This window comes from Notothenia rossii, assembly GCF_949606895.1.
Source record: "Notothenia rossii genome assembly, chromosome: 10".
Taxonomy (NCBI): domain Eukaryota; kingdom Metazoa; phylum Chordata; class Actinopteri; order Perciformes; family Nototheniidae; genus Notothenia; species Notothenia rossii.
The window spans coordinates 47,450,656-47,478,263 of record NC_136908.1 but is presented as its reverse complement, the minus strand read 5'-3'; the positions used below and the strand labels follow the sequence as shown (position 1 = coordinate 47,478,263).

General features: G+C 40.6%; 1 protein-coding gene and 1 long non-coding RNA gene across 2 annotated transcripts; one reads left to right on the top strand and one right to left on the bottom strand.

The window, feature by feature from the left end:
- The first annotated feature begins 1,668 nt into the window (after window positions 1–1,668).
- On the top strand, window positions 1,669–24,295 carry LOC307022253 (sodium- and chloride-dependent betaine transporter-like). The gene is made up of 16 exons (XM_079654950.1): window positions 1,669–1,912; window positions 2,196–2,396; window positions 2,976–3,110; window positions 4,057–4,197; window positions 4,377–4,488; window positions 5,096–5,152; window positions 5,738–5,867; window positions 6,435–6,569; window positions 8,122–8,225; window positions 9,664–9,788; window positions 11,301–11,413; window positions 11,491–11,628; window positions 12,244–12,346; window positions 22,660–22,760; window positions 23,219–23,365; window positions 23,492–24,295. The coding sequence occupies exons 2-16, from the start codon at window positions 2,207–2,209 to the stop codon at window positions 23,660–23,662; spliced, it is 1,902 nt and encodes a 633-aa protein (XP_079511076.1). The 5' UTR covers window positions 1,669–1,912; window positions 2,196–2,206; the 3' UTR covers window positions 23,663–24,295.
- On the bottom strand, window positions 9,922–27,608 carry LOC307022256. Its single transcript, XR_013803342.1, has 3 exons — window positions 27,562–27,608; window positions 11,489–11,639; window positions 9,922–11,401 (listed from the first exon to the last, which is right to left on the bottom strand). It is a non-coding gene; the product is annotated as an uncharacterized lncRNA (long non-coding RNA).

Sequence of the window (27,608 nt, the reverse complement as noted above, 5' to 3'; positions counted from 1 at the left end):
ACACTGAAATGTCCATTCGAATTTTTTTCACTTTAATTTTTGGGATCTGAATTTGACCACTCCATTTTTTTTTTACTTGAATTGTTACATTTTTATTTTACATGGGTAAATTCGGAGCAAACAAATTCAGATACATGATTTTCAAAGTAAATATTTTCAATGCTATTAATTCTGTGTCTAATAAAATTCAAATACTTCTGTCTCTTGTTTGCTTATACAGCAGAGGTGGGAGAAGTACTCAGATCTTGTAGTAAAAGTAGAAGTGGCCTACCAGAGTGTAGGAATACTCTGTTACAAGTAAAAGTCCTGCAATTTAAATTACATCCAAATATACTTAAAGTAAGTATAAGTTCTTATTGTGCAGATCGGCCCATTTCAGAATAAAATATTACATATTTTAGTTTCAATTATTGATGCATCATTTTTTAATAACTTTGTCTATTGTAAGGTAGCTTGTTTGTTTCTCCACTGGAGTTTCACTCCAGGTGTAACTAAAGTCTTACATAAGTGTTGATTTTATTCACATTATTAATCAAAATCTGTAAAGTAATTAAAGGTATTATAAATAAATGTAGTGCAGTAAAAGTACAATATTTACCTCTGAATGGCAGTGAAGTAGAAGTACAAAGTAGCAAAACATTGAAATACTCCAATAAAGTACAATTACCTCAAAATTGAATTTACATACATACTTATTTACTTTACACCGCTGTACTGCACTTAATAAATGTTTGCATTTTTGTAAAATGTCATAGATAATAATCAAATTAAAGGTTGCGCCGTGCGTATAGAAGTATACACCTGCATAGAAAAAGAGTATTGCACAATCACCTACAATCTAAATCCAAAGGCATTTCCCAGCATGCAGTTGAAATGTTTTTGCTGGGTAGTTTGGAAGTAGCCTACAGTAGCTTGTAAATATACAGATTTGATTTCTTGTGATTATGCATAGTTTTTTGGAAGTGACTTTTAGAAATGCCTGTGTTACATTACTTTTACGCGAGGGCGGACCAGTTTTTTTTCTGTGTGTTTGTGTGTGTGTGTGTGTGTGTGTGTGTGTGTGTGTGTGTGTGTGTGTGTGTGTGTGTGTGTGTGTGTGTGTGTGTGTGTGTGTGTGTGTGTGTGTGTGTGTGTGTGTGTGCGCGCGTGTGTGTGTGTGTGTGTGTGTGTGTGTGTGTGTGTGTGTGTGTGTGTGTGTGTGTGTGTGTGTGTGTTTTACAGACATATGTAAATATCTCTCATACACACATGTGAAACGCTCTCACACACACACACAACAGCGTTGCAGTCGGGAAGAAAAGCAATGTGGAGCGGCACCTTCATAAGGAGTTTAACAGTGACACTTTTCGAAAATCCCGTTTGTGTCCCCCCACTTAACAAATAGGCCTATGTTTATTATTATTTTTTAACGCAAGCCGTCATCGCCACGGAGGAGCACACAGCCTCTGTGAGCGAGCAAGACAGAGTAAAGAGAGAGAGCGAGAGAGAGCGAGAAAGAACACACCTTTATCTATTTAATATTGATGTAAAAAATAAAGTAAGAAATCATTCCAATGTGTACTATAGGACAGTAAAAAAAATATATATTTAAAAGGGGACTGATTAGTTATATGCATAAATAAAAAGAAAGAATGCTAACTAGGTAACATAAGATAAGATTAAAGAAGTTTAAAGGATTTTTTATTGGTTGTGATCATATTCTAAAGATGTTTGGATTATTGAAAAGTATACAGCTACCTTTCATCTGAGGTTTGAGAGATGTATCCATACATTCCTTTTGTGCTCAAAGCGCACCATAGAGGGGAGTACATTACGTGAGAGGGTACAGCCCAGGACACGCCCTTTTTCAGAAGAAAGCTTTTTCTTAATGTTCTGTGTCAGGTTGTATTGAAGCGCTCGCTGCAGCTCACTGGTGAGTTACACATTTAAATATTTCCCAAGAAGCTAAACATGTTTAATTATGTTTTCATGTTTTTTTTTTGCAAACTTGACAGATGTTCAGTGAGTTATTTCTTAGAGGTCTATAGCAGTAAGTCGTTTGGGAGTTTCATGTTTTTGGCATAGACTCAAACAAAGAAGGATAATTTAATAAAACTGTTAATAAAGTGCCTTTTATCTTGTTCCCATGCACAAGAGCTGGAGAGAACCTCACAGACATGGTTGCATTTCACTTGTGTTTATTATGCATACAATAGACTGAGAGACCATGACTGAGAAAATTGCCAGAGGGGCCCCTGCTCCAGTGTCGGGGCCGGAAAAAGGCGCTCATGTGGAAGAGGGTAAGCCCAGGGAGAAATGGGCCAACAAGACGGAGTTTCTGCTCTCCATGGCTGGAGAAATCATTGGCCTCGGGAATGTTTGGCGTTTCCCCTATTTGTGCTACAAAAATGGAGGAGGTGAGGAACCTGGTTTGGATGTATGGTCCAGATGCTAAGGTGGATTTACAGATGTGGGCTGAGGATGTGTTTGTGTGTCCACATGTGCATGTACACCCAGGAAAACCAACACAGTTTAATTTCATTTCCATTGTTGTCCTCAAAGTCAAAACACATTTCAAATATCGCATTTATACTTATCACACTACTTTATACTAGCTACACTCATTATCAGTTTAAATACTGTTACTATTACGTTGTGTTGTCCCTGCATGTGTGTTTTTGTTAATTGTATTTTTATCTTTAATATTTTATGCATGCCTCTTAATTTCACTTTTGCTGTAACAATGTAAATTTCCCTTCTTTGGGACGGATACATGTATTCTGAATCCGAAAACAATTGTTTACTTTGGTTATGGTTCATGAATCTGTAGAGGGGTTATTTTCCAAGTAGAATGGAAGATTGTGTAAATCCAGCAAAGATGTATTTAATTAAGAATCGGCCCTTTCATCCCACATGTGTTTATATGTGTGTGCAGCATGCCAATATTTGTGGATCCTTACATCAAATACGACTCTTCTTCATCTATATATTTGCAGGCGTCTTCTTCATCCCTTACTTTGTGTTCCTCTTCTTCTGTGGCATCCCTTTGTTTTTCCTGGAGACTGCTTTGGGCCAGTACACCAGTGAGAGTGGGGTGACCGCCTGGAGGAAGATAAGCCCCATGTTCCAGGGTAAACACAAGACAAACCTTGTATAAAATGCATGTTTTCCATGTAATACTTTCAATGTTTCTTAGCGGAAACAAGGACGTCAAAGATTGATCAACTATTAATAACAGTGCAAGCTTTGTTCAAGCTTGTTTTCTCAGTATTACATTACATTACATTACATTGCATTTAGCTGACGCTTTTATCCAAAGCGACTTACAATAAGTGTGTTCGACCAACAAAGTACAAACTTGAAGAAAACAGAATCATATAAGTACATCAGGTTTCAAAGAGCCAAACCATTTCAAGTGCTACTCAACTGGCTTTAGATAAGCCAGTCCTTTATTAGTATATAAGTGCTTTGTTAGTAATTATGTTGCTCGAAGTGGAGTCGAAAGAGATGAGTTTTCAGTCTGCGCCAGAAGATGTGTAAGCTTTCTGCTGTCCTTATGTCAATGGGGAGCTCATTCCACCATTTTGGAGCCAGGATAGCAAACCAACGTGTTTTTGCTGATGGGAACTTGGGTCCCCCTCGCAGTGCGGGTGCAGCGAGCTGTTTGGCTGATGCAGAGTGGAGTGCACATGCTGGGGGTGTATGGTTTAACCATGTCCTGGATGTAGGAAGGGCCAGATCCATTCGCAGCATGGTACGCAAGTACCAGTGTCTTGTAGTGGATTCTAGCAGTTACCGGAAGCCAGTGAAGAGAGCGGAGGAGCGGCGTGGTGTGGGAGAATTTAGGAAGGTTGAAGACCAAACGAGCCGCTGCATTCTGGATGAGCTGCAGAGGTCGGATGGCACATGCAGTTAGACCAGCCAGGAGGGAGTTGCAGTAATCTAGGCGAGAGATGACGAAAGCCTGTAGTATCTTTATTACAATCATCCAATGTTGCTTACAAATAACCATATAGGCAATACATAAATTGCGGCAATTGTGCAGATTTATTTAATGTTATATACTGTTTCCTGCAGGGGTGGGGATTGCATCCGGAGTGATAGTGCTCTATCTGAACATCTACTACATCGTGGTGTTGGCCTGGGCTATCTTCTACCTGTACAGCTCCTTCAAGAGCCCTTTGCCCTGGTCCACATGTAACAACTGGTGGAACACTGGTGAGCCACGCTTTGTGACACATCTACACTGGCTTGTTTAAACACGTCTGTATTTGATTGTCTGTGTGCTTATTGCTTTCTTTCAGACGAAGCACAACATGCATTCTCCTTCAAGTTTTTATGATTTTTTGGCACGCAACATCCGTCTCGCCTTAATCTCTTTTTCTTTACTTTCTTAGAGAATTGTCACGATCACGAAAGCGGCTTTGCCAACCGCGAATTGTTTCAAGCTGGCTCCAACTGGTCGTTCCTGTACAACATCAGCACACCAGACTACTTTGGATCATGGACGTAAGCTGCATTGTCAAGCTGTACAGTACATGAGTGAACTATCAAAATGTTTCTGAGACACTTGCTGCAATCATTTAGACGGTATTGATAAGGATGATTGGAAAACATGGGATTATTCTTGGCTTTCATAGATATAGCAGTTTGACACACCCTCGCCTTCATGTGTTCAGAGCTGGAGGCCTAACATCTGTTTCTGTGATTAAAATGACTATAAATAACTTATGATTGCTCCCTTTGGACAGCGTGAGGGTGAAACGTAAACACAATAATTACTGATGAATTATTGTGTGTGTGAAAGTTGTTGGAAGTGGGCTGTCAAATAGAAAAAACAAAAAATGAATTAGATGAGAAGTTCAAAACCACTCAAAGGGTAAATATGAAACACATAGCCAGTAGCAGTTAGCTTAGCCTAGCATAACGACTGTACAGCTTGGCTCTGCCTGAAGGAAATAACATCTTTCAAATGTATATTATAACAAAACAAATAATGGCAACCCCCCTTGAAGATGGTTGAAAGTGAGTGAAAGTGTTCAGAAAATTAAAACTGCAAGCATTGCTTAGAATATTTTTTTTATTTCAATTTACCTGCCTCTGTTGTTGTTTTTAGAAATGCCACCTTCGATAACATGACTTTGGGAATGTCACCGGAGGAGGAGTTCTGGATGTGAGAAACACACTCATTCACACACTTACTGTAACTTCTTTAAACAGGAAATATTTGATGGTATTGTCCTTGAACACACCTCATAATAGACCTTAATGCCTCACAGATACCAAGAGGCAATCTTTTGTGTCAGGGTGCTTATTCAACATGAGGATTAACAAACATCCCTTTTTTTTCCTTTTCAGATATTTAGAACAATTGGCTGCTGCTCACATGATAATCTTATGATATGTTGTGAGGGAAGACATTGGGAAATCACTCTGCTGCGAGATGAGAAAAATGTGTGCTTTTTCCGCTGCAATTTTTATAATCTGTTCTGAAGCTCTCCAAAATAGACCAATTGACATCTGTATTTATGATGCAGATGTTCTCTCTTTTGAATGTATTCTCACCGTTGTAGACACAAAAGTATGTGTTGCATGAAGCATTCGTAGCGGGTTGTGTTTACATCCAATGGAAAACAGCTTTTGGAAGAAGAAACAAATGGTGTTTGTTTGCCTTCCGGATACGTACGTCGATCATTCTGCATGTCATTTGCAGAGGAAGTGGTTGTATGTGTTTATGTGTCGGATCTCCTCCCCCCAGGCACCGTGTGTTAAGGCTGTCAAATGATGGGTCCCTGGGAAAGCTAAACTGGGACCTGGCTTTGTGTCTCCTCCTTGCCTGGGTTATGGTTTACTTTTGCATCTTTCAGGGAATCAAGATCACAGGAAAGGCGAGTACTTCTTTAGCATACAGTACATGTGCAGTACTGTCCCTGATATTCAGCTGCATACATACAAGTATCTCCCTTTTTTTGGTAATTGATATTGATCTTGAATAATTAGTGTATGCACATTTTATTTTATAATTCAATAACAAAATGTATGCCCACAATGTTTGAAGCAATAGCCATTCTATGTGCAAATTAGCACTTTGTAATTGCCTCTCTTTATACTGTTGTCATTTTAATTCATTAAGATTGTTTACCTATGCTCCAGAGATTCCCAGGAAGCAGTGCTCATATTTATTTTATACAAATATTTAACATAATTGATCACACAAATTAAATCTAGCTTTCTTATGGACTACAGATTTGTATGCTATACTTTATTTCTCTTTTAACATTCTCGGCAAGACGTGTTAGCATTTTAGCCGTCCTCCATTTGTTTTGCTCAATCATGAGTTCAGCCTTTCCATTTTGAGAGTCTTTAGTATTCTTTACAACAGTTTAACTTAATGGAGACTTAATTTAAAGTGTTTAGGTTTGCACATCACATCCTAACCTAGCTTTTGTTTGCAGGTAGTGTACCTCACAGCTACTTTCCCCTACCTGATGCTCTTGATCCTCTTCTTCCGTGGAGTGACACTCCCAGGAGCGTGGGAGGGACTGGTATATTACCTCTACCCAGACTTCAGAAGGATCAGTGATCCAGATGTAAGAACTCATTAATCAAGATATCATTTGTAATACATGACAAACTCGATGCACACTACAGACATTCTGTATTTACTGAAGTAAAGGCTTGCAGAACGATGCGTTAGTACAATTGCACGGTTGGGTTTACAACCGAACAGAGCATCATCTGTCTTTTTATTTCTCAATACGGCACTATCTTTTAGATTACTGTTTTCTAACAAGATGGATGGTTTCCTGTTGTTTTCCCTCTAACACCCCCCCTTTCTATTTGGCTTGAATCTTGTTTCCGTTCTCAAGACAGAGGCTTAACAAGAAAAAAAAACTATGATTTATTTTCAGTGAGAAGTTTGTTTAAAAAAAAAAGCTCTCCTCTTTAGTATACTGATACATCTGCACATCTGTGGGGAACATTTAAAACATTTTGATTGAATAATACTTGGAAAATACTTCTTGCACATTGACAGCCTCTGTATTTACCAGCAACAAGCATATAAGAAAAGCACCATTTCTCCCACAAAAAAAAGACTGTCACTGTCACACCCTCCCCCCCCCCCTGCTTCTTCCTCTTGACACTTCACAGCAAGATTTCAGGGGTCAAAGTTAATCACCATAGGGTCACCAGAGGCTCAGACAACCCCTCCCTCCCTTTTCTTCTGCTGGCATGTGGATCTCCGTGCTTCATGCACACCATTTTCCTGCAAGAGGCTGTGGCTGCTGTTGGAAGAACATCTTCTCATAGACCTCTTAACAATTGTGGGTATCTCAGCTTGTAATTGTGTAAAGAAGCATAAGTAGAAACCGTGAGAAATTTCACTTTTGGGTCAAAAAGCAGAGCAAAGCATTGCCAGACGCTCCCAAAAAACATCTGATTCTAATGAGTCTCCCTTCAGCTTTCATGGGATTTTGTATGCACCACAGAGGAAATCGTAACAGAGTCCTGTCCTACATCTGGGCTCCTTTTATGTTTCTATTATGTGTGTGCGTGCGTATATCCAGAGCAAAAGGATTTTGAAATAAAGCACATGCAACAGTTTCTTCTTTGTCCAGTCACAAGTGAAGATCCTTTGTCACAGGCTGAAGCATCCACTTCTTTCCTGAGGCTGGGAATAAGTCAGGACCACCATGGGGCCTGAGTAAGGGCCTGATGAATGTTTGGAGCCGTGCCAGCTCTATCTTTCACAAGGCCAGGCACACAGCAGTGTTGTGCCTCTAATGTTAACCATATGCTGTCAGAACGAGTACAGCCGAAACGGACACAAACATGCTGCAACTTGTGAATGCAGTAACAAAAAAAGGATGTTGCAGAATCGTGCTCACATTTCTGGATATATGTCAATACATGTTTGTTTTCATTTTTTTTAACTTTTAATCTTATTATGCCTGGGTATATTCCACATCTGTGTTCCTTTCTTATTATGTTGCTGATATGAAACCTGAATTTCCCTACAGGGATTAATAAAGGTCCATTTTTATCTTGTTAGGAAAGTAGTTTATGGTGAGCTATGTGTCAGGTTATTTTAACAATATCCCAGGTCCGTCTGAGTTGTCTCTTAAATCTCTTCCTCTGTAGGTGTGGCTGGATGCAGGGACTCAGGTGTTCTTCTCCTACGCCGTGTGTCAGGGAGTCCTCACCTCTCTGGGGAGCTACAACAAATACAACAACAACTGCTACAGGTCAGCGTACACACACACACACACACACACACACACACACACACACACACACACACACACACACACACACACACACACACACACACACACACACACACACACACACACACACACACACACACACACACACACACAGAGCACACACACACAGAGCACACACAGCACATCCTCACACTGACTGTTTTTACATTGGGAATGAAGGCCTTGTGGTTTTTGACACATTGAGGACAGTTACAACTTCAGAAGTACATTGTGCACAGGAAGAGAGTGAACTGTGTACTTCCATTATGATTTGAGCTCTAACGTCTGGAAGCATATGACATTGTCAATGTATTCTGCTTTCATATATATTGTTTAATCTTCATTTGTTTAATTTAGATTTTAGATTTGTAATTGTTCATTAGTAAAAGCTGAAACTATGCAACCTCCCTCTTACACAAAGACGGAAAAGGTTATAAAAGATTATGTGTGAAGAGAAACGGACGTTTTTTGGGGGGTTCTTAGGACCGTTTTTGGAGCTTTAGGCTGTTTTAAATGTTTGGACCTTGACTTAAACTTTGTATTTAATTTTTGGGATCTGGTAATCCTTTATTTTTGTAAAAACCCAATAAAACCGGTTTGTACTTTGTACATCTCGACCCAATTCCTGGTCTCTGAAGGTATCTGCTTAGTCTTAGAGTAAGGTAAGAACACCCTTCCTTGGAAAAGGCTGACAGCAGTTGATAATTTGAATTCCCAATGTCATGGGAAGTAGAAACCATGGATAAGATAAGCTGTAGTTTCTTGGTAACTGTGGTTGATTTGGCCTTGATTGATGCTGAAATATGACGTGTGCTTTGCTGCTATTGTTATATCACAGCTGTGATATTTGTGTTTGACTCTGGCTATGCTCAGTTTTTTGGATTATTAAAATTGGCATAATTAAGATTCAAAAGGGGGTTAGGGATTGTGGGTCTTAATGCTGCCCTAAACCGGGGGTCTCCTAACCGAGAAGGGGTTTCTCCTCCTCTTTGACAGTGCAGTTTTTTCTTCTTGGTATGCAGTGGTTTAAGTGCATTTACTCAAGTACTGTGCCTGAGTAGAACTTGTAGGTACTTGTACTTGAGTGTTTCAATGTTATGCTAATTTATACTTTTACTTTACTACTTTTTTACTTTTTATTCCACTACATTATTTATTTTTTACAAATGTAGTTTTGGGGATTTATAATACAGAATATCAATCATTAAATACCCAGCAGTATATCAATTAATTTAAATAGTCCCCGCCTTTACCAAGTGCAACATTGACATTAATGCATTAATAATACGTATATTATTATTAATATTATATATAAACATTTACTATGTAATCTGATATGGGCCATACTGGAAAATGAGTACTTTTACTTGAGTTACATTGTGATCTCAGTACTCCTCACACATCTGTTGTGTTGCAGGGACTGCTTGGCATTGTGTCTGCTGAACAGTGCCACCAGTATCTTTGCTGGTTTTGCTGTGTTCTCCGTTCTGGGCTACATGGCTTATGAGAAGGGCCTGTCCATAGAAGAGGTGGCAAGTAGCGGTGAGTTCATTCCTTCATTCTTTAGCAATTTCCTCCTAATATGACTTCATTCGCATCTGTTAGGAAAATATCACTCGACACCAGGTTGAGAATCAATAATCAGGTTCTAGTTTATTCTTGCAAGAAGGAGCAGAGTTAAATCACATACAAAGGATATGGGTTAAGTCACACACATGGGGTATGTTGCTCAACGGAGCAGCAAAAAACATCAGGCTTATATGTCCCAAAATACGGAGATAGATAACAACAAAGTCGTAAATCACAGCCGCGGGTGTCGGAATATCAGCCACGGGTGTCGGAAAGTCGGGTCATCTGCGATCGGTCATCTGCGATGGGTCATCTGCGACTTCCGGACTTCCAGAAGTTGTGAGATAATGTAGGAGACAACAAGTATGTGCCTGTCTCCTCATAAAGGTCAACAACCTGAAATGCCCGGCCTGCTCCTATCATAAAGAGGCAAGGTCGTACATAGTTCAGAGCCGCACATGATATCAGTGCATTAAAACAAACCCAAAGAGTGGAGAAAACAGTATTTCTCCAACAGCATCTCTGTATTGAATGATCTCAAAACTGCTTCTGCAATTATTTATTATTTCTAAATCAATTAATCTTCCAATTACTGTTTTTGACAACTTCAAAATTATTATTTGTTATTTCCAACCAACATTGAAAACATACCAAATAACAGTGGTGTAACTAACTACAGTAACTGAAGTACTGTACAATTCAATTGTACTTTACTTGAGTATATCAACAGTTTTCTACTTTGCACTTCTACCCCACTACAGTTCAGAGGTAAATTGTGTACTTTTACTCCACTACATTACTTTAGTACCTTAGTTAGTTTACAGATGTTGATTAATGATGTGAAATATAATCAAGTCTTAAATCAGACTTTAGTTCCACCTGGAGTAAATTCACAAGCTACCCTGCAGAATACAAAGTCATTCAAACTAGCTGCATCTTTACCAGCTTTGATAACACTTTAATGATCAATCATTATAAAACATATCATATGTTATTCTGAAATCGACCAATCTGCACAATGATACTTTTACTTTTGTATAAGTATATATTGTTGCCAATAGTTTTGTACTACAAATGTTTGACATTGTGGATTATAAAACTTAAATTATCAGGGGTGAAAGTAGTTGCCCATTTACTTTCTCACATTATGGATTCAGTGTTTGCAGTGACAACAACCACCAATGCCCACAAGATGGCATATAACGTCCAGACACAGTTCTGTTGTATGACCTCCTTCTTTTTAGGAAAGCAACACGCAATAAAATGGCATATATTAAACTGCAGCTATTATTAAATGTGTTAAACATTAATTCTCCAGCCTGAGTTTTGGGACACCTCAAAGGGTCATTTGAAAAATGTTTATTTTTTGTCATTATTAGGCTATAACCTTTCATGACAGATTTAGGTTGGGAACGGCTATGTTAGAAGACTCTAAATCCCTAACACTCTGATGTGTTGATAGAATCCTTTATGTACTTTCTCCAGGTCCTGGTCTGATCTTCATCGCTTATCCAAAGGCTCTGTCGTTGCTGCCTGGCTCGTCCTTCTGGGCTGTGCTCTTCTTCCTCATGATCCTCTTCCTGGGCCTGGACTCACAGGTATTGTATGTCATTTATCATACTGTATGCAGTGTTTCCTATCTATGAAATTAGCTAATGTGTTCCCCTCCTCACAGTTTGTGTGTGTGGAGAGCCTGGCCACAGGCCTCACAGACATGTTCCCAGGTCAGCTGAGGAGGCGCGGCCACAGGGAGATCCTGGTCCTGGTCATCGCTGTCGTCTGCTTCCTGCTGGGGCTGCCATGCCTTACTGAGGTGAGGACATGCTTCATGAAATAAGGAAATAGAGGATACTAATTATCCAATAACAGCATAGACATAGATTAGCACTCGCAGTACTGTGTGATCTTTATTTGTATGTTCAAGGGACACTTTTTTTCTTAATCTGGATGATAGTTGTCCATATCTTTGTGTCTATATGACTATAGCTACTGTATAACTATTTTTTTTAATTGGTCCAGTATTAGCTAGAGAGACAGCTATTGGATAGATATGTCATGACATTTGCTTCTGAATTATTCATAAAAAGACTTGTTATAACGTTCACTATCCCTTCATTTTTCCTTAAGCACTGATATAAGGTGATTCTTTTTAAATGTCCATAACCAACAACCTTTACATTTGCGATTACATTTGGTGCTAATTGGATAATTTCTTGGCTGTAAGTAAGTACTGATTTGATTTTGGTGGTCAAACGTCACTTTGAAGGACACATGTTTAGCCATTACCCAATAATTCATATGCTGATTTAAAAAAAATGCATTATAAACACTAAGATAAAATGACGACACTCTGTGTAAACTGCAATGTGACAGGTGGTCGGATGCAGACTACTCTCAGGCAGTAATTATATTCATGCTCATGTTTCAGGGAGGGATGTTCGTCTTCCAGCTGATTGACATCTACGGCCCCAGTGGAATCAGTCTCCTCTTTATTGCCTGCTTTGAGTGCATTGTCATTTCCTGGGTATATGGTAAGTCATGCCATTGGCCATCACTGCACATTGCTTTGTATCATGCACTGGTATGCAGCATTGAACTACTGCTGCAATGTTTAAAATCATTTCTGAAGAACTAGATATCTGATGAATTTAGCTTTTAGGTACCTTCATTACATTTCTTGAGCTCATGCGATTCTGACAGCAGCATTTGTTTCATCTGTGTAATTAACTGACTGTATCTGTAAAATCTTATCTGTAAGAAACCAGCTTTTGATATCCACGGTATAGTTTGTAATCTAAATTATATTTAAAAGAGATCTACCGACAAAAGAAAACAGGACATTTTGATGAGATTGAAAAGATGAATGGATCCTGTGTTCATTTTTGTTCTTGAATATTTGGAATAAGGTTCCCATAATCGTATTCCCCCCCCATTGCTTTGCATATGCACCACATTATGCTGCAGATACACTCCTCTTAGGCTATTGGTGCATAGTTTCTGAGAATCTGTAACAATATCCCCCAGCTGCTAAGCACACAGATTCATATTGAAATCTTTCCCCATCATTGCGTAGCGTAGGTTTTCTTCCTTAAGTATTGAATTAGATGTGGGCACAAGACAGAAGAGTATTTTATATATTTATCTGTCAAAAAATAAGACATTTACATTTAAATAAACAGATGGAGGGATAGCCCGTTGACATAGCTACGGAAGGTACAAACACAAATCAAATAATACATCAATTTGCAAAGTAAAATGTCTGTATTTGGATCAAAATCAGAATCATTGTATCACAAAACAAACAAATCACAACACAGCCCCATTACCAAAAAACGTAAACCCAAAAAGAGGCGATTTAAATAACAAACGTAAATTAATTACTTGAATCAAAGAGGAATCATCTATCTAAAACCATGATGATCGAGTGTAAATTATTTTGTGTGAGAAGCTTGTATTGTCCTTTAGGCGTGGCCATGCTCCTGAACCTATGTTAACAAGTTAACTTCATTTCACTAGCAGGAACCACGCCAAAACAGTGTGATGTTTGTAGGTTTATTGCAGAAGTAACACATGAATGATATGAGGGGGGTGAAGGGATGTTCTGTGCTGGGAGGACGTGCTGTGGTCCGTGCAGTGGGAGACTCAGAGTGGGGGTTTCCTCAGGCATGATCTGCTTGGGCTGATTACGGGCCCCCAAAAGAGTCAGAATAAATGTAACTGAGTTGAGCGTGTGCCTGTCTGAGATCGTTAAGATTGTTGCAGATGTAGGTGTGGTAATCTTGGGATGACCAGCGGCCCAGGACCTGGATGGTTTGATCAGAGATGCCCAGTCTCGCTGCTGTGGATGCTGCGCCAATGCGGAAGGAATGGCTCGAATAGTGTTCTGAGAATATCCCCGAAATATGCAGGACGTTGTGAAAGTGTTTCTGGAACCAGAAACGTGTGGCCATTTTCCCTGTTTCTGTGAGAAAGAGTGGGTGTTGAGGCGTTGCGTGGGCAGCGTACCTTGTGCTGAGGTATTTTGTTAGTGGCTCGTATGGGCTGAGATAAGAGTTCAGGCGAAAGATGTAGATGGGGAAAGAAATTCCCAGCTGATCTGTTTTACTCCTTCGGAATGTGAATATAAGAGAGTCGTTTGTGTGGAAGGATATGTCGGATAGGGTGATGGTGAGGATTGTAGGCGGATGAAGTAGGTGCGAATTTGGAGCATCGCAGGAAGCCGAAGAATGTCAACAGCAACATGCATTCGAGGGTAAGGTCGACCATCGGTGATAAGTATCCTGAGCGTAGGGGACGGATGCAGAGGCTGAGAAGGACGGAAGTGAGTGGCAGTCGTTTGGCTGTGAGGGAGGGTTCCTGCTTACGCAAGCCTTTGATCAGCATTGTGACGTGGCTATGGGATGTGGAAGGACATTGTTGGCCACTGGCTATTTTTATGAAGAAATTGATTCTGGCCAAGTAGGTCTGAATGGTGGAGGTCCGGCATTTACGCATGGAATGAGCGTGGGTAAGGAAATTACAGATAGATATGACGTCCAGAGTGTGGAATGGTAGCTGGTATGTGCCTTGATATGCCTTAAAGCAATTCCAGCCGGTAAGATGGGCTGACAAGGTGCTTGGGGCAAGGCTGTTGAGGATGGCTTCCCGTGAAGCGTGAGAGAGTAGTTCCAGTTGTGGGTTTAATTGAATGTGGTTGCTGAAAACGGTGGGACTGGTATGGGATGGAGATCCGACTCTGGTCGAGTCCAGTCCATGTAAACATTTATAAATAAAGCACATACTTTTAAAAGACTTAAAATTGTCAAAACTTAAGAAATTGTGTTTTTCAAGGATGGTGGTGGTATAAATAAGGCTTTCTGTAAAACACCTTGATAGCTCTCTTGAACAGCTGTTCTATTGGTTTAAGGTTTGTGGCAAAAGCAAACGACCAGTTTGTAAAACAGTATTCAATTCAAGATTTATGACTTTGCAGCATTGACAGTTAAGAAAGGTCTAATTCGTTTAACATTTTGCAAGTTGAATTTAATGGTATTTGATCCTTCCTTAATATGTTTCTTAAAAGTCAAGTTTGAGTCCAATATGACTCCAAGATACTTGAACTGGGAGACTAGTTCTATTTCTGCACCGCTTAAAAACATATTGTATCCTTCGATTTTGACTGGTCGTTTACTGAACATCATGCATACTGTATTTTTTTTTACGTTTAACTGTAAGCAAATGTTGTTCAGCCAGTGTTGAACCTTGTCCAAAGCTTTTGAGAGACAACATGAGATCAGCCTTTGTTAAGGATCTCTACAACTGCACTGTTATCTGTGTGGATGAGTATGGCTTTTCTAGTCCATTCATGCCCCCAAAGAATGGCGGCTATGATGATGCGATACAATTTGTGAAGCGTGGATAAAGGAGAGAGCATCTGTGAATTGAGAGCTGTGAGCTCTGGGGACCTGGTGGATGAGAACCATCTCCCTGCATAGTATCCGCCGAAGCCTATGGAGGGAGCTGCGTCTGTGAAGAGTTGAATATCCTCGGGTTTGGTGATGAAGTTGTCATAGAAGAAGGAGATGCCGTTCCACGAGGACAAGAAATCCTGCCAAAGATGCATTTCCATTTTGCATGCATCGTCGAGAACTAATCGATCGTGGACGGAGGGAACTGACCCCGCTCTGATCAGCAGGTTGGACAATAAGGGTTTTGCTTGTGGTATTATGCGGATGGCGTAATTTAGGTGGCCGAGGAGGGCTAACAGCTGCCGTTTCGTGCATCTGTCTGCCTGTAAGTAGTTTGACAAGAGAAGAGTGATGCGCTGTACTTTCTCTGAGGATAGAGAAGCCTGGAAAGACATTGAGTCCAGGTTGATGCCTAGAAACTCAATGGAGGTTCTAGGCCCTGAGTTTTTCTCTTCAGACAGAGGGATGCCAAGGTCTGAAAATGTTTGTATGAGTGTGTTCAGCCCATGGCGGGGGGGTGAAGATGGTGGAGTGAAGATGAGAAAGTCGTCAAGAAGATGGAGCACGTACTGTAGGGGAGTCTGTGATTGTTTGTCAAGATCCAGCATAGAGGGGGGAATCAAAGATGTTGGGACTGCTTCTGCAGCCGAATGTGAGGGGTACTGAGAAGTAATAAGCTCCCTTCCAGTACACTCGTACAAACGCCAGAAGTCTGGGTGGATAGGCAAGATTTTGAATGCACTGGTGATGTCTGCTTTAGAAAGCCATGCTCCGCGGCCTGCTGAGCGGATGAGGGTGATGGCATGGTCGATGTGTGCGTATTGCATCGAAAAGTCTGGGCTTGGGATGACGCTGTTAATTCTCGGGATGGCTGAGCCGTGTGGAGAAGACAAGTCTATTATGAGCTTCTTTTTCCCGGAAATGCGGAACACTGGAAAGGGGGGATTATCGAATCGGCCTATCGTGAATCCTTCTTTGACTTGTTTGGCCGGTAAGGTGTTCTGTTAAAGCGGATTGGTTGTGGCAGATGTGAGATGTGTCAAGCAGTATCTCTATGTCGGTTAGAAACCGTGGGTGAAGCCATTGGTGAGAAAGTAAACAAACTGTCTATCTGGATGATTTTCTAAGGCGGTAGCTAGTTCGTTTACATCAGGGGTGGGGAACCTCCGGCCCCCGGGCCGTATACGGCCCGCGAGACCATTTGGCACAGCCCTCGAGGTGATTTATAAACACACGCAAAAAAGAAAAAAATGAAAGAAATCTAGACCGCAAAAAAATGAAACAAGCGAGTGCCTGTTTTTCCTGGCCAAGGTCAGGGTCCTTGAACACAACACGGACCTAACGTGTCATCACGTGGTAATTATGTCTCGTCTGACAGAGGTGTTGTGCTGACGGAGAGCACCAGAACACCGCTCCGGCACTTCCAGAAATGGCAGTAGCCTACCCATAAGGAGCCGTACACATGCCGCAGTTGTTGCGTGGCTGTGTCTTTAGTTGAAAGCCCAGTGGCGATCTGTTCATCTGTCATACCGATCATACAGTCAATAACTTAGTTGTTATTAGCATCTGGTTAGTTAGCTATGCTAACGAATATAAGAAGCTTTTTCTACAACCACTGAGGTAAAGGCACACCTTTATATAATCATTATAGTTATTATAAAAAAATAAGATAATAAAGTAAACTGGTATAAAATACTATATGACAGTAAAACAAAAGTTGTTATTAATAAACAAGAATACAGTTTGAAAGGGGAGTGATTTGTAAAATATCCATAAAGAAAAATAAATCTGCTTACAGTTCTGTTTCATATGGGTGTTGAGAGATGTATCCATAGATCTCCTAATGTTGCTCTCAAAGTGCACCAGATTGATGCATTTAACTTCAACATTTAAAAAAAATCTTCCCTGGGGAGCATGCCCCCCGGACCCCCGTAGAGGAGGTTAGGTCCTCCCCCACTTAAATCATGTCCACATGGATAGGAAACTAAATACATTTGCTCACATCTTGTGTCCATATCTTTCTGTTTTGGTGGTCATGTCACAACCGTGCACGTGCATGAATGTGCGAGTCATGGTAAGACATCTGGATTAAGAGGTTGCTTTTTCTTTGCACAGCATGAAAGAAAGGCCAAATGAATGTGCTGTGATTTTGGTTTTTATAAGCAGAGGTCAATAATTTGTACGGCCCTCGGAGGATGTTGAAAAAATTGAAATGGCCCTTGAGAAGGAAAAGGTTCCCCACCCCTGGTTTACATTGACGGGTGTGCTGAGGTGCCGTGCTAGTCAATCTGCTGGTGTGGTTGGGTTGTGCTGGCAGGTGCTCCTGGTGTGAGGGCCGCCGCAGAAAGAGTAGATGTGCATTAGGCGGCAGCTAGAGAGAGAGCAGCCTAGGTCATTGAAGTTGTTACACACCATCCTGCCTCCCTGGTTGAGGATTGGCCTTCCGGGTCTGTCGACACCCTTTGAAACGGGGGCGTTGGCTGATGAACGTTTGTTTGCGGGCCTAGGAATGATGGGAGGTGGGGGTGCGGCGGGTGATAGGCGGTTGAAGGCTGAGGCGTTGCCTCTTGATGGAAAAGGGAGTGAGCGGGGTGGTTCAGGAGGTGGGGTGCTGACTGAGCATGCTGAGGCCGGGTGGGAAGGGGCTCCGCATAATTGGCAATAAAGGGATGCGCGTGCTGCGAAGATGCGGAAGTAAAGCTCAGAGTCCAGAGCTTCCCAGTATGTTCCCTAGTTAAACTGTTTAATGTGGCTGGCGGCTTGGCTAGCGAAGTGGACGTGGTAGGGGTTGAAACCTGAACCTCCGAAGCGTAAGGCCATGTCGAGCTCTATGAAGAGGTAATCGTCTAACTCGGTTCTGCGTGTGGGATAGACTGAGCAGATGACGTTGCGTTAAAGGGAAAAAGCTAGGGCGAACTCTGCAGGGGTTAAGTCCTTAGACCTCAGACCTTCCCTGGGCTGGCTAGTGTTGATGATTGATGGCTGTAGTAGCTGATCTAAGTGTACGTAGTTACAGAGGAGAATCTGCTGGCGCAAGACGGGGGACACGGGAGAAGGGCGATAAACTGAGGAGGCTGGTTGTGTTGAGGTGGTGTTGCTGTGGCTAGAGTGTAGCTGGTGTAGCAAGGAGAAACGTTGGAGCTGAATGACCGTCCACTTCCTGAGTTCGGGCTCCGGTTCGGGCTCCGTTTCGGAACGCGGCTCGGTCCGAGAGGCGTCTCGAGTACGCCGTGGCGAGTGGCCGGGGGCTGCGAATGAGGCAGGCTGCTGGTGGCGGGGAGATTGGAGCTGGCTGTGCCTCTTGTGGCCCCAATTGTTTGCCCTCGCTGGCGGAATAGACGAAGCCTGGGACCTATCTGGAGTTGGAGGTATTTCGTTGGGGGAGCTTGATTAGAAGTGGTGGCTGGTGTGTGGGACACTGATTGCCGAGCGGCTCTGTTCGGATGCTTGGCTTTGATCCGACTGCTGAGCCGTGGATGGCGGATAGCCGATGTCGAAGAGATCTTCGCCTGACTCCGGCGGGTTGATCAGCAGTTCGGGATCCATGGTGATTTAAATCGTTCTAGTAGTAGCGTTTAAGCTTGTTTGAACCGTGACGACGCGCAGCGTCAATCAAGGTCTCCCTGTCTGTCTTTGAAAGAATGGAGACAAGCAGTGGCCGGAAGTTTGGCCGGATATAAATAGGGGTGGCCGTGGTTAGAGACGGGGTTTTAGGCGTGGCCATGCTCCTGAACCTATGTTAACAAGTTAAGTTCATTTGTGGTGTTGAAGGTGAATGTGTTTACCCCACCAGCCCCGGGGTTCAGTGATCTTCAAAAAACCGCCTGGTGGTTCAGAAAGAGTCCAGAAGAATCCAACTGGGTTCAATAGCTTCCATTCCTGTTCTCTGTCTGCAGTTGAGTGAGATCTCCTTCCTCCTCCTCAGCTCTCAGGTGTGACCTATGGTCTTGATTACCTTCCTCCAGCTCTCAGGTGTTAGCCACTCCTTTAATGGATATTTCTTTAGTTTTGTCCCCCGACCTGCTACATTTGTTTTATTTTGTGGGAACATGTGTTCTATTTTGTTGATCAATGTCCTAACAACACGCTGATTTTTCAAATAGTTGTTCTGACTTGAGGTTGTGTTCACAGGATATATTTTCCATTACGGAACTCATATGCGACGCCATATGAATGCGTCACAAATGACCTTTTTGGAGAAGATAAAAAAGTATATAAACATTAAGGACATATTCAAGAGTTTAGGCCCATAACTTGAACCATTTATATTGGCAGCTAAGCCTTTGTATTTGACTTTAATTACATTCATGGGTTTACAATAAGGCTGAGAGGGTCACAATTAAAACAGTTTACGTTTAGAATCAGATTCAGATTCAGAATCAGAATCGGGTTTATTGCCAGGTAGGTTCACGCGTCTGAAGAATTTGACTTTATGTATTGGTGCATACATAAAAATAAAAACAAAGATTTTAAAAAGTACAGTGCACAGATAGCGAACTATATTAAGAACACTGTAATACAAATACAGTAAGATAGCAATAAAATAGGCAGTAATTTACATACAAATAGAATGCAATAAATTATAGAATATAAAATATGTGCAGTAAGCAATATTTAAACATTGTGTGCATTAATGTAATGCGTATAAAGTCTGCGTTGTGACTTAGGTAAAGTGTCAGTGGGGGGGCCGGGCCTTTTTTAAGAGGCCGGTAGCGGAGGGGAAGAAACTGTTCAGGTGGCAAGAGGTTTTGGTCCTGATGGAGCCTCTGCCAGAGGGGGGGGGGGGGGGGGGGGGGGGGGGGTGAACAGTTTGTGTCCAGGGTGGGAGGGTCAGCCGGATTTAGTCACAATGTTCCTTAGAAACCTCACAGGAAGGAGAGCTGTGTTCTTGTTTTCTTGTATTTCAGTTTTTTCAGCAAAACCCATTGATATAACACAAAGAAACAACTTCAATGGTTTCTTTTGTCATTTCTTGGCCTATTAGCAACTCATGTATGGAGGACACTGTCAAATGAACAAACTCAGAAAACGTAGTGTTTGTTTGTGGGTATTTTCTTAAACCAAAAGTACGCCATTACTGGACTGAAACAACATCGAGTGGCTTTCTGCTAATCCTATTCTTTAAATACAGTATAGACATTTAGAATATTTAATGACGTTTTTCAATGGTTATCTATCCTGCTGAAAATTACTCATCATTTTGGATAAATCCTCTGAGCTCTCTCTGCCTCCCACACCTTCATTACTGGCTAAATTACAACACGTGGTGGAGTTCCTCTGTTCTCATAATGCTGTACATCTCATCTCTCAGAGCATCTGTATTGCATTCTCTAAACCAGGGGTGGGGAACCTTTTCCTTCTCAAGGGCCATTTCAATTTCTTTTTCAACATCCTCCGAGGGGCCGTACAAATTATTGACCTCTACTTAAAAAAACTAAAATCACAAGCACATTCATTTGCCTTTCTTTCATGCTGTGCAAAGGAAAAGCAACCTCTTAATCCAGATATCTTACCATGACTCGCGCATCCATGCACGTGCACGGTTGTGACATGACCACCAAAACAGAAAGATATGGACACAAGATCCATGTGGACATGATTTAAGTGGGGGAGGACCTAACCTCCTCTATGGGGGTCCGGGGGGCATGCTCCCCCGGGAAGATTTTTTTTAAATGTTGAAGTTAAATGCATCAATCTGGTGCACTTTGAGAGCAACATTAGGAGATCTATGGATACATCTCTCAACACCCATATGAAACAGAACTGTAAGCAGATTTATTTTCTTTATGGATATTTTACAAATCACTCCTCTTTCAAACTGTATTCTGTTTATTAATAACAACTTTATTTTACTGTCATATAGTATTTTATACCAGTTTACTTTATTATCTTATTTTTTTATAATAACTATAATGATTATATAAAGGTGTGCCTTTACCTCAGTGTTTGTAGAAAAAGCTTCTTATATTCGTTAGCATAGCTAACTAACCAGATGCTAATAACGACTAAGTTATTGACTGTATGATCAGTATGACAGATTAACAGATCGCCACTGGGCTTTCAACTAAAGACACAGCCACGCAACAACTGCGGAATGTGTACGGCTCCTTATGGGTAGGCTACTGCCATTTTTGGAAGTGCCGGAGCGGTGTTGTGGTGCTCTCCGTCAGCACAACACCTCTGTCAGACGAGACATAATTACCACGTGATGACACGTTAGGTCCGTGTTGTGTTCAAAGACCCTGACCTTGGCCAGGAAAAACAGGCACTCGCTTGTTTCATTTTTTTGCGGTCTAGATTTCTTTCATTTTTTTCTTTTTTGCGTGTGTTTATAAATCACCTCGAGGGCCGTGCCAAATGGTCTCGCGGGCCGTATACGAGGTTGCCCACCGCTGCTCTAAACAAAACAATTTATTTATTTCTGCCACAAACCAATGCAGAGTGATTTCTTCTTTCTGCAACTACTTCCTCATCCCTACATTGAGTTGTTTAGCCATTAATTTTACTCTTCTGAGTGAGTATGTGTTATGAAAATCTAAATGAGTCTACTCTCTCCTTCACTGTATACGTGAAGGTAGTTTCACGGGTGGATTATTGTGTCATTTTTTTGAGCTGTGTCTGCTTTCCCGCATCATTTTGACAAATGATTCTGCTGTTCTGCATTCCCAAAAATCAATCTCTGGATGTTGTTACATGCACCGCTCCTGTTTCTGTAGTTTTCTCTTCTGCTTGTATGTACTACTAGTAATCAAAGACAAATACAATTCCAAAAACACATATGGATTTAAAACATAAACAAATGTATGCCCAGCTGTAAATAGCAATGTCTACTATGGATACCTGGGTGCATGTGTTTCTGCAATGCTATATACACCCGGCTGTAAATAGCCAATAAGTGGTTACATAAACCCGGGTGCAAATAGCATTTGATCACTATAGTCACAAGGGTGTAAATAGCATCTGCGTTATAATAATTGTTGATGTATTACTATCAAGGTGGTCCTTTCATGTTGTCATTTCTCAAGGTGGAGTTCATTTCAACTACTTTCTATAATATTGGGTAGTTTAGTCTATCAGAATGCAATACATTTAATGAACTGACTTAAAGTTTTGTGTGCAAGATCTCCATCTGCAAAGTAACTATCAAGTACAAGAATTTGAATATAAAGTTATTGTAGTGGAGTAGAGTGGTTACGTTGCATTAAATGGAAATATTTCTTTAAAAAAAATCGTACAATACTAGTCAATCAAGTATGGACGGGTTTAGGGAAAGATGCCTCAGGATTTCACAAAGATGAAGCCATTTCTCTGGGTTTATTATTTATTGACCCGATGTGTTTTTGTTTCAAATATGAAACCAGTTTGATCCTTTTAGTTGGCTTACATTTTCTGTCCAGGTGCGGACCGTTTCTATGACAACATTGAGGACATGATCGGATACAAACCATTCCCCTTGCTGAAGTACTGCTGGATGTTCATCACGCCGCTCATCTGTTGGGTGAGATACTCACACTTGTCTCCTATACTTCATTCATCTACTTTAATGTGTATTTCCTGTCATGTTTGCATATGTACTCATTGTTTTGTACCTGATATTACTTCTGAAAACAGATTTTTGCCTTTCCTCTTCCTCTCTCTCCTTGCTTTCTATCTTTGCTGAGTGTTTAACGTATTTAATTTAATTAACACACCTCACAGAATGATCAGTAAAATATCTTTGTACAGCCCTCGTAGTTATTCTTATTGATCATTAAAACAGTGTTCTTGTATGTTTAGGCTAAATAAATCACAAAAACACATAACATTTGATGCAAAGAATGTGCTTCCTGAAATTACAAATAGCTTTCTTTCCACTTCTTTCTATTGGTCACACTTCTTTCTTTTCTTGCACTGCAAAACACACTGCAACAATTGATTTACAATTCAGCATTAACTTGATCTCTTCTTCTCCCCTAGGCCACAATGATGTATGACTTGAGTAAAAAAAAAGAAGTCTTCGTGTATAGTTTTAAAATCGGTCCACATTGGGGCATATTGGGCACGATACTTGTCTTAACTCCACTGATAAGCATCCCAGCATTCATTTTGATCTCACAGTGGAAGGTGAGTGACAGTAGTTGTTGGCCGATTTCAGTAATAATGTATTATCTTTTAATCTCAGATCTTAACTTTGATTATGTGGTGAGAGCTTGACTGTATATTAATTGCATTGTCCTTGCTGTAAATCAGAATCCCAATACCATGACTACTCCATCCAGTGATCTGCGTCAGGCTCGGCCAGACAAGCCCATTCTCACGCTTTGTAAAAAAGCTATCTTCAAGGCACAGCCACCACCAAACAGGCCTGTGGAGGAGCACAAGGAGAACAGAGAGAAGAGGGAGATGGAACCCATGGTTTGATGGTCATTGATAAACAGACCTGTAGCTGATGACTGTGTATAGGTCATCAGTTCTGATTAGCTCACTTAATTCTTACAGATGATTTTACATTACATTACATAACATTTAGCTGACGCTTTTATCCAAAGCATCTTACAATGGGTGCACAAACCAAAAATAATCAAACTCCGAACAACAACAAAAAGTGCAAATATATTCACTTCAAGCAAGATCATACCATAGTAAGTGCTGGTGCATCAAGGCCTACATTAACTCAACAAGTGCTTTCTTTTTTTCAGCAATAACTTAATTGCCAAGGTACAGTCCAAACAGATGCGTTTTCAGTTTGCGTCAGAAGATATGCAGAGTTTCTGCAGTCCGGAGCTCATTCCACCATCTAGGAGCCAGGGTAGCAAACAGGCATGTCTTTTGAGTAATTTTAAAGTCAAGAGGTAAATCATCTTACCTCATGGAGCTCTCTCTGGTTCAGACTTTGATGTGTAAAAATGATGTACTTCCCCTTTAAAAACATCCATCTTGGACATTTGAGTTTTAACCTGAAGTTTTATTTATGACTAAACTATTACATCCTACAGTTTTTAATCTTAATAGAGTGGTGCAGGGATGACGTATTTACCGGAAGTAAGCTGCACATGGTTCCCTTCGACAAAAAAGCATTGGGATTTCTCCATAGGATATTGGAAAATAGCTCGAAATAAGGTCTGTGGGAAAACGAACATGTTTGATAAATGCACGTTTTGTTCAGCGGATAATCTCCACATGTCTACCCTACTTTTGTAATTTTTTAATCATAAATCGAATTGCCAGAAGCAAAATGATAACGTTATGCTATAAAGGAACTACAGACGAGTACAGCAGAGTTGCACGACTTCGACGTCACGCCAACTTAAGATCCATATTCAAAATACAGATTAAAAAATGGTACAAGTTGAAGCGTTTGTTTTAACAGTTTGCAGGAGGCAGGTACTTGCTTTCAAGCAGAACAGGGGCAAACAAACTGCCCCTCATGCTAATGGCAATTAGCTATATCCCATACTTTTGATATAGATCTGTTCCAAAATCTGAAAATCGGCGTGTAACCTTCACTACCGAACACATATTATCTTCAATTAAGTAAACCTTTTCTGGGTTTTATGCAAAGTATTAGGTTTTTATGTGTGTAAACCTCTTCAGAGACGTGTATGCTAGCCATGTACGTGCTAGCATTCTTTAGTTATGCTCAATTTTAGCTAGAATCGTCACTACCGAAACAGTCACTACCGAGACATACAGTATGGTTAGGTTTCGGTAATTGACATGATCGTTTCGGTAGTGACAAAATGGAATGGTAAGCAGGCTAAATCCCATCATTTTGAATTAAATGTGTTTTATAGTCTGAAAAGCAGTGTGTTACTTTAAAGGTCTCTTTTTATACTATTGTTAGGCATATATTATAGGTGTCAGATATATAAAAATCATGTAATTGAAGTAGGGGTGTAACGGTATACGTATTCTTACCAAAATTATTCGGTATGGGCCCTTCGGTTCGGTAAATGTGGTGTACCGAAGTGTACCGAACGAATATAACGTTAAACGTAAAAAACAATTTTTTGGAAGTAATCTGAGGTGATGCATCGCAGCTTTCAGTGTAATTTGCTCACATTGGGTTTAACGCGTCATAGAGCGACCAAGTCATTTAATTGATGAGAGGCATACTATGATAGCTGGTCACAGGGAGTGCGTTCAAATTATAGTCAGTCATTTGAGGAACTGACAAACGCAGATAAAGTCGAGCCCGAAAATCCTCCAGCATCATTGAAGTCTCCGGGTTTGGGAACATTTTGGTTTCACAGTTACGTACAAGGGTGACGGACAAAGACATGTGGACCGAACCAAAGCTGTTTGTCGGCATTGTTCAACTAAAATTGGTTATGCGGCTGGCAATACATCAAACTTGCACACTCATTTGAAAAGGCATCACCCGAACGTGAATATCACCGGTATCAAAAGAAAAAAGACTGAAGTGCAAACCCACTCCCGCTAGCATTTAAGCCTCGAACACTCGCAAAAGGTTCAGACCGAGCCAAAGCTATTGCAAACGCCAATATCCTTATGTTGCCATGTTGGCAAAGTGCTACCTGGCTTTATCTGCAACCTCTGTCCCTAGCGAGAGGGTGTTCTCCACAGCAGGAGACCATTGTTAGTGCCAGCAGATCTGCCCTTTTGGCAAGCAATGTGGGCAAGTTAATTTTTCTTAAAAAAAAACATGAAAATACAATGACAAGCGGCCTAATGTCAAGCAGGCTGCTTAGGCACTACAGTTCAAGTACAGATTATTTCTGTTCATCGAAATGCTGCACCTTAATGTTTCTTTTATTATATTTTGTATTTATTTGAGTGAATACATTATTCACAGATTAATTATAATAAAAAAAAACTAAAAAATATGTTATGTTTTGTGATCATGTTTTCTGCTGTACCGAAAACGTACCGAACCGTGACCTAAAAACCAAGGTACGTACCTAAACAAATTTTTTGAACCGTTACACCCCTATTATGAAGAGTTTTGCTCAAAATACCAAACAGATCATGCATTCTAGCCTCATTCCCCTCTATTTCAGCCTGTTACTAAAGTGCTGATTCTGGGTCAGTACTTCAAACATTCACACTTCAACATAAGGCATGTTATGAGTTAAGATTAAGCATTAAGGCTGAGGGAATATGATACGACCTTGAGAACAAAATACTGTGGTCACTACCGAAAACAGTCGGATGTTTTGTAAAAAAATTAAGTATATTGACTTATCAACTAAAATGATATGATACTGATTGGTTTAATGTATGTTCAATTTCAACAATCATCTACTCTGGAATCAATATGATCAGTATTATGCATTTTACAAAGAAAGTTTGCATTATGATTTCTATGAATTGTATAAATGTAACTGAACAATTCATGTTCAGTTTGCCAGGTCAGTGAATGCATCTCATGTTTCCTTTTTTGTAGGGGAAAAAAAATAATAATCCTGAGGGTTTCAATCGTCTAATAGTAAACAATAAAATGAAATGTGGCTACAGTATGTGTTGGCTGTGTGTATATGGGTGGTCATAGGGTTTTTGATTGGTCAACATGAACTTGCTCCATCACAATGTTAAGTTCAGTCATCCATGTGATTCAAACCGGCATTCAATTACCAGACAATTCCGGCCAGTTCCCCCCCCCCCTCCCGACAAAGCTGCCTCTGGATCAACCGCAATGACACAGAACGACCCTCAGTCCTGAAAAAATATGGCCCTAAATCCTAAAAAGTGCACCATTTGGTCAAGTGTGTGCTAAAGCTAGTATTGGTTTACTTACATTTTCCTGATAAGAAACCAAAATCAACAACTTGAAGCTATAAGATGTTCCTCAGATTGAAAACCGCAGTAGGACTGTTAAATGTTATGACCCCAATTGTTACATAACTCTGTGCTTCAATTAAAAGTTGCCTGAGGCTGGACCCTAACCCTAACTCTTTAGATCCTCTACCCCCCGTTAGGCTTTACATAAGTATCCACTAACCAGCTGCAGCAGAGAGTTACTGTAATGGAAAACTTGAACCACTTGCATGGGAAACAATTGACAATGTGCACACGTCATTCGAATGGTGAAGAGAAATAAGGTCAGTGGGACGTTAATAGCTGTCATGGACACCGCAGTTATTATGGGATCATTCTTTCTTTTTTTTTGAAGGGTATAAAAAGTGATAAATAATTAAAATAGGGTATATGCAGCGGCTAATAAATAAAATATAAAAACATAACTTAAAGCCGTTGGAGCACCAGAAAGCGAATCCTACTGTACGCAGGGAATAATGTCTGGGCTGATTATCCTTACATCAAAGTATTTCCAATAATATACATAGAACAATGATTTTTACCTTTCTTCCTTTCTGGACGTTTCTCCTGGTAAAAAAACCCCTCAAAC

Coding starts and splice junctions, on each gene's coding strand:
- LOC307022253 (XM_079654950.1), top strand. CDS start 2,207: ATGACTGAGAAAATTGCCAGAGGGGCCCCTGCTCCAGTGTCGGGGCCG. Junction 11,414..11,490: donor TCCTGGGCCTGGACTCACAG/GTATTGTATGTC, acceptor CCCTCCTCACAG/TTTGTGTGTGTGGAGAGCCT. Junction 23,366..23,491: donor TTTTGATCTCACAGTGGAAG/GTGAGTGACAGT, acceptor GCTGTAAATCAG/AATCCCAATACCATGACTAC.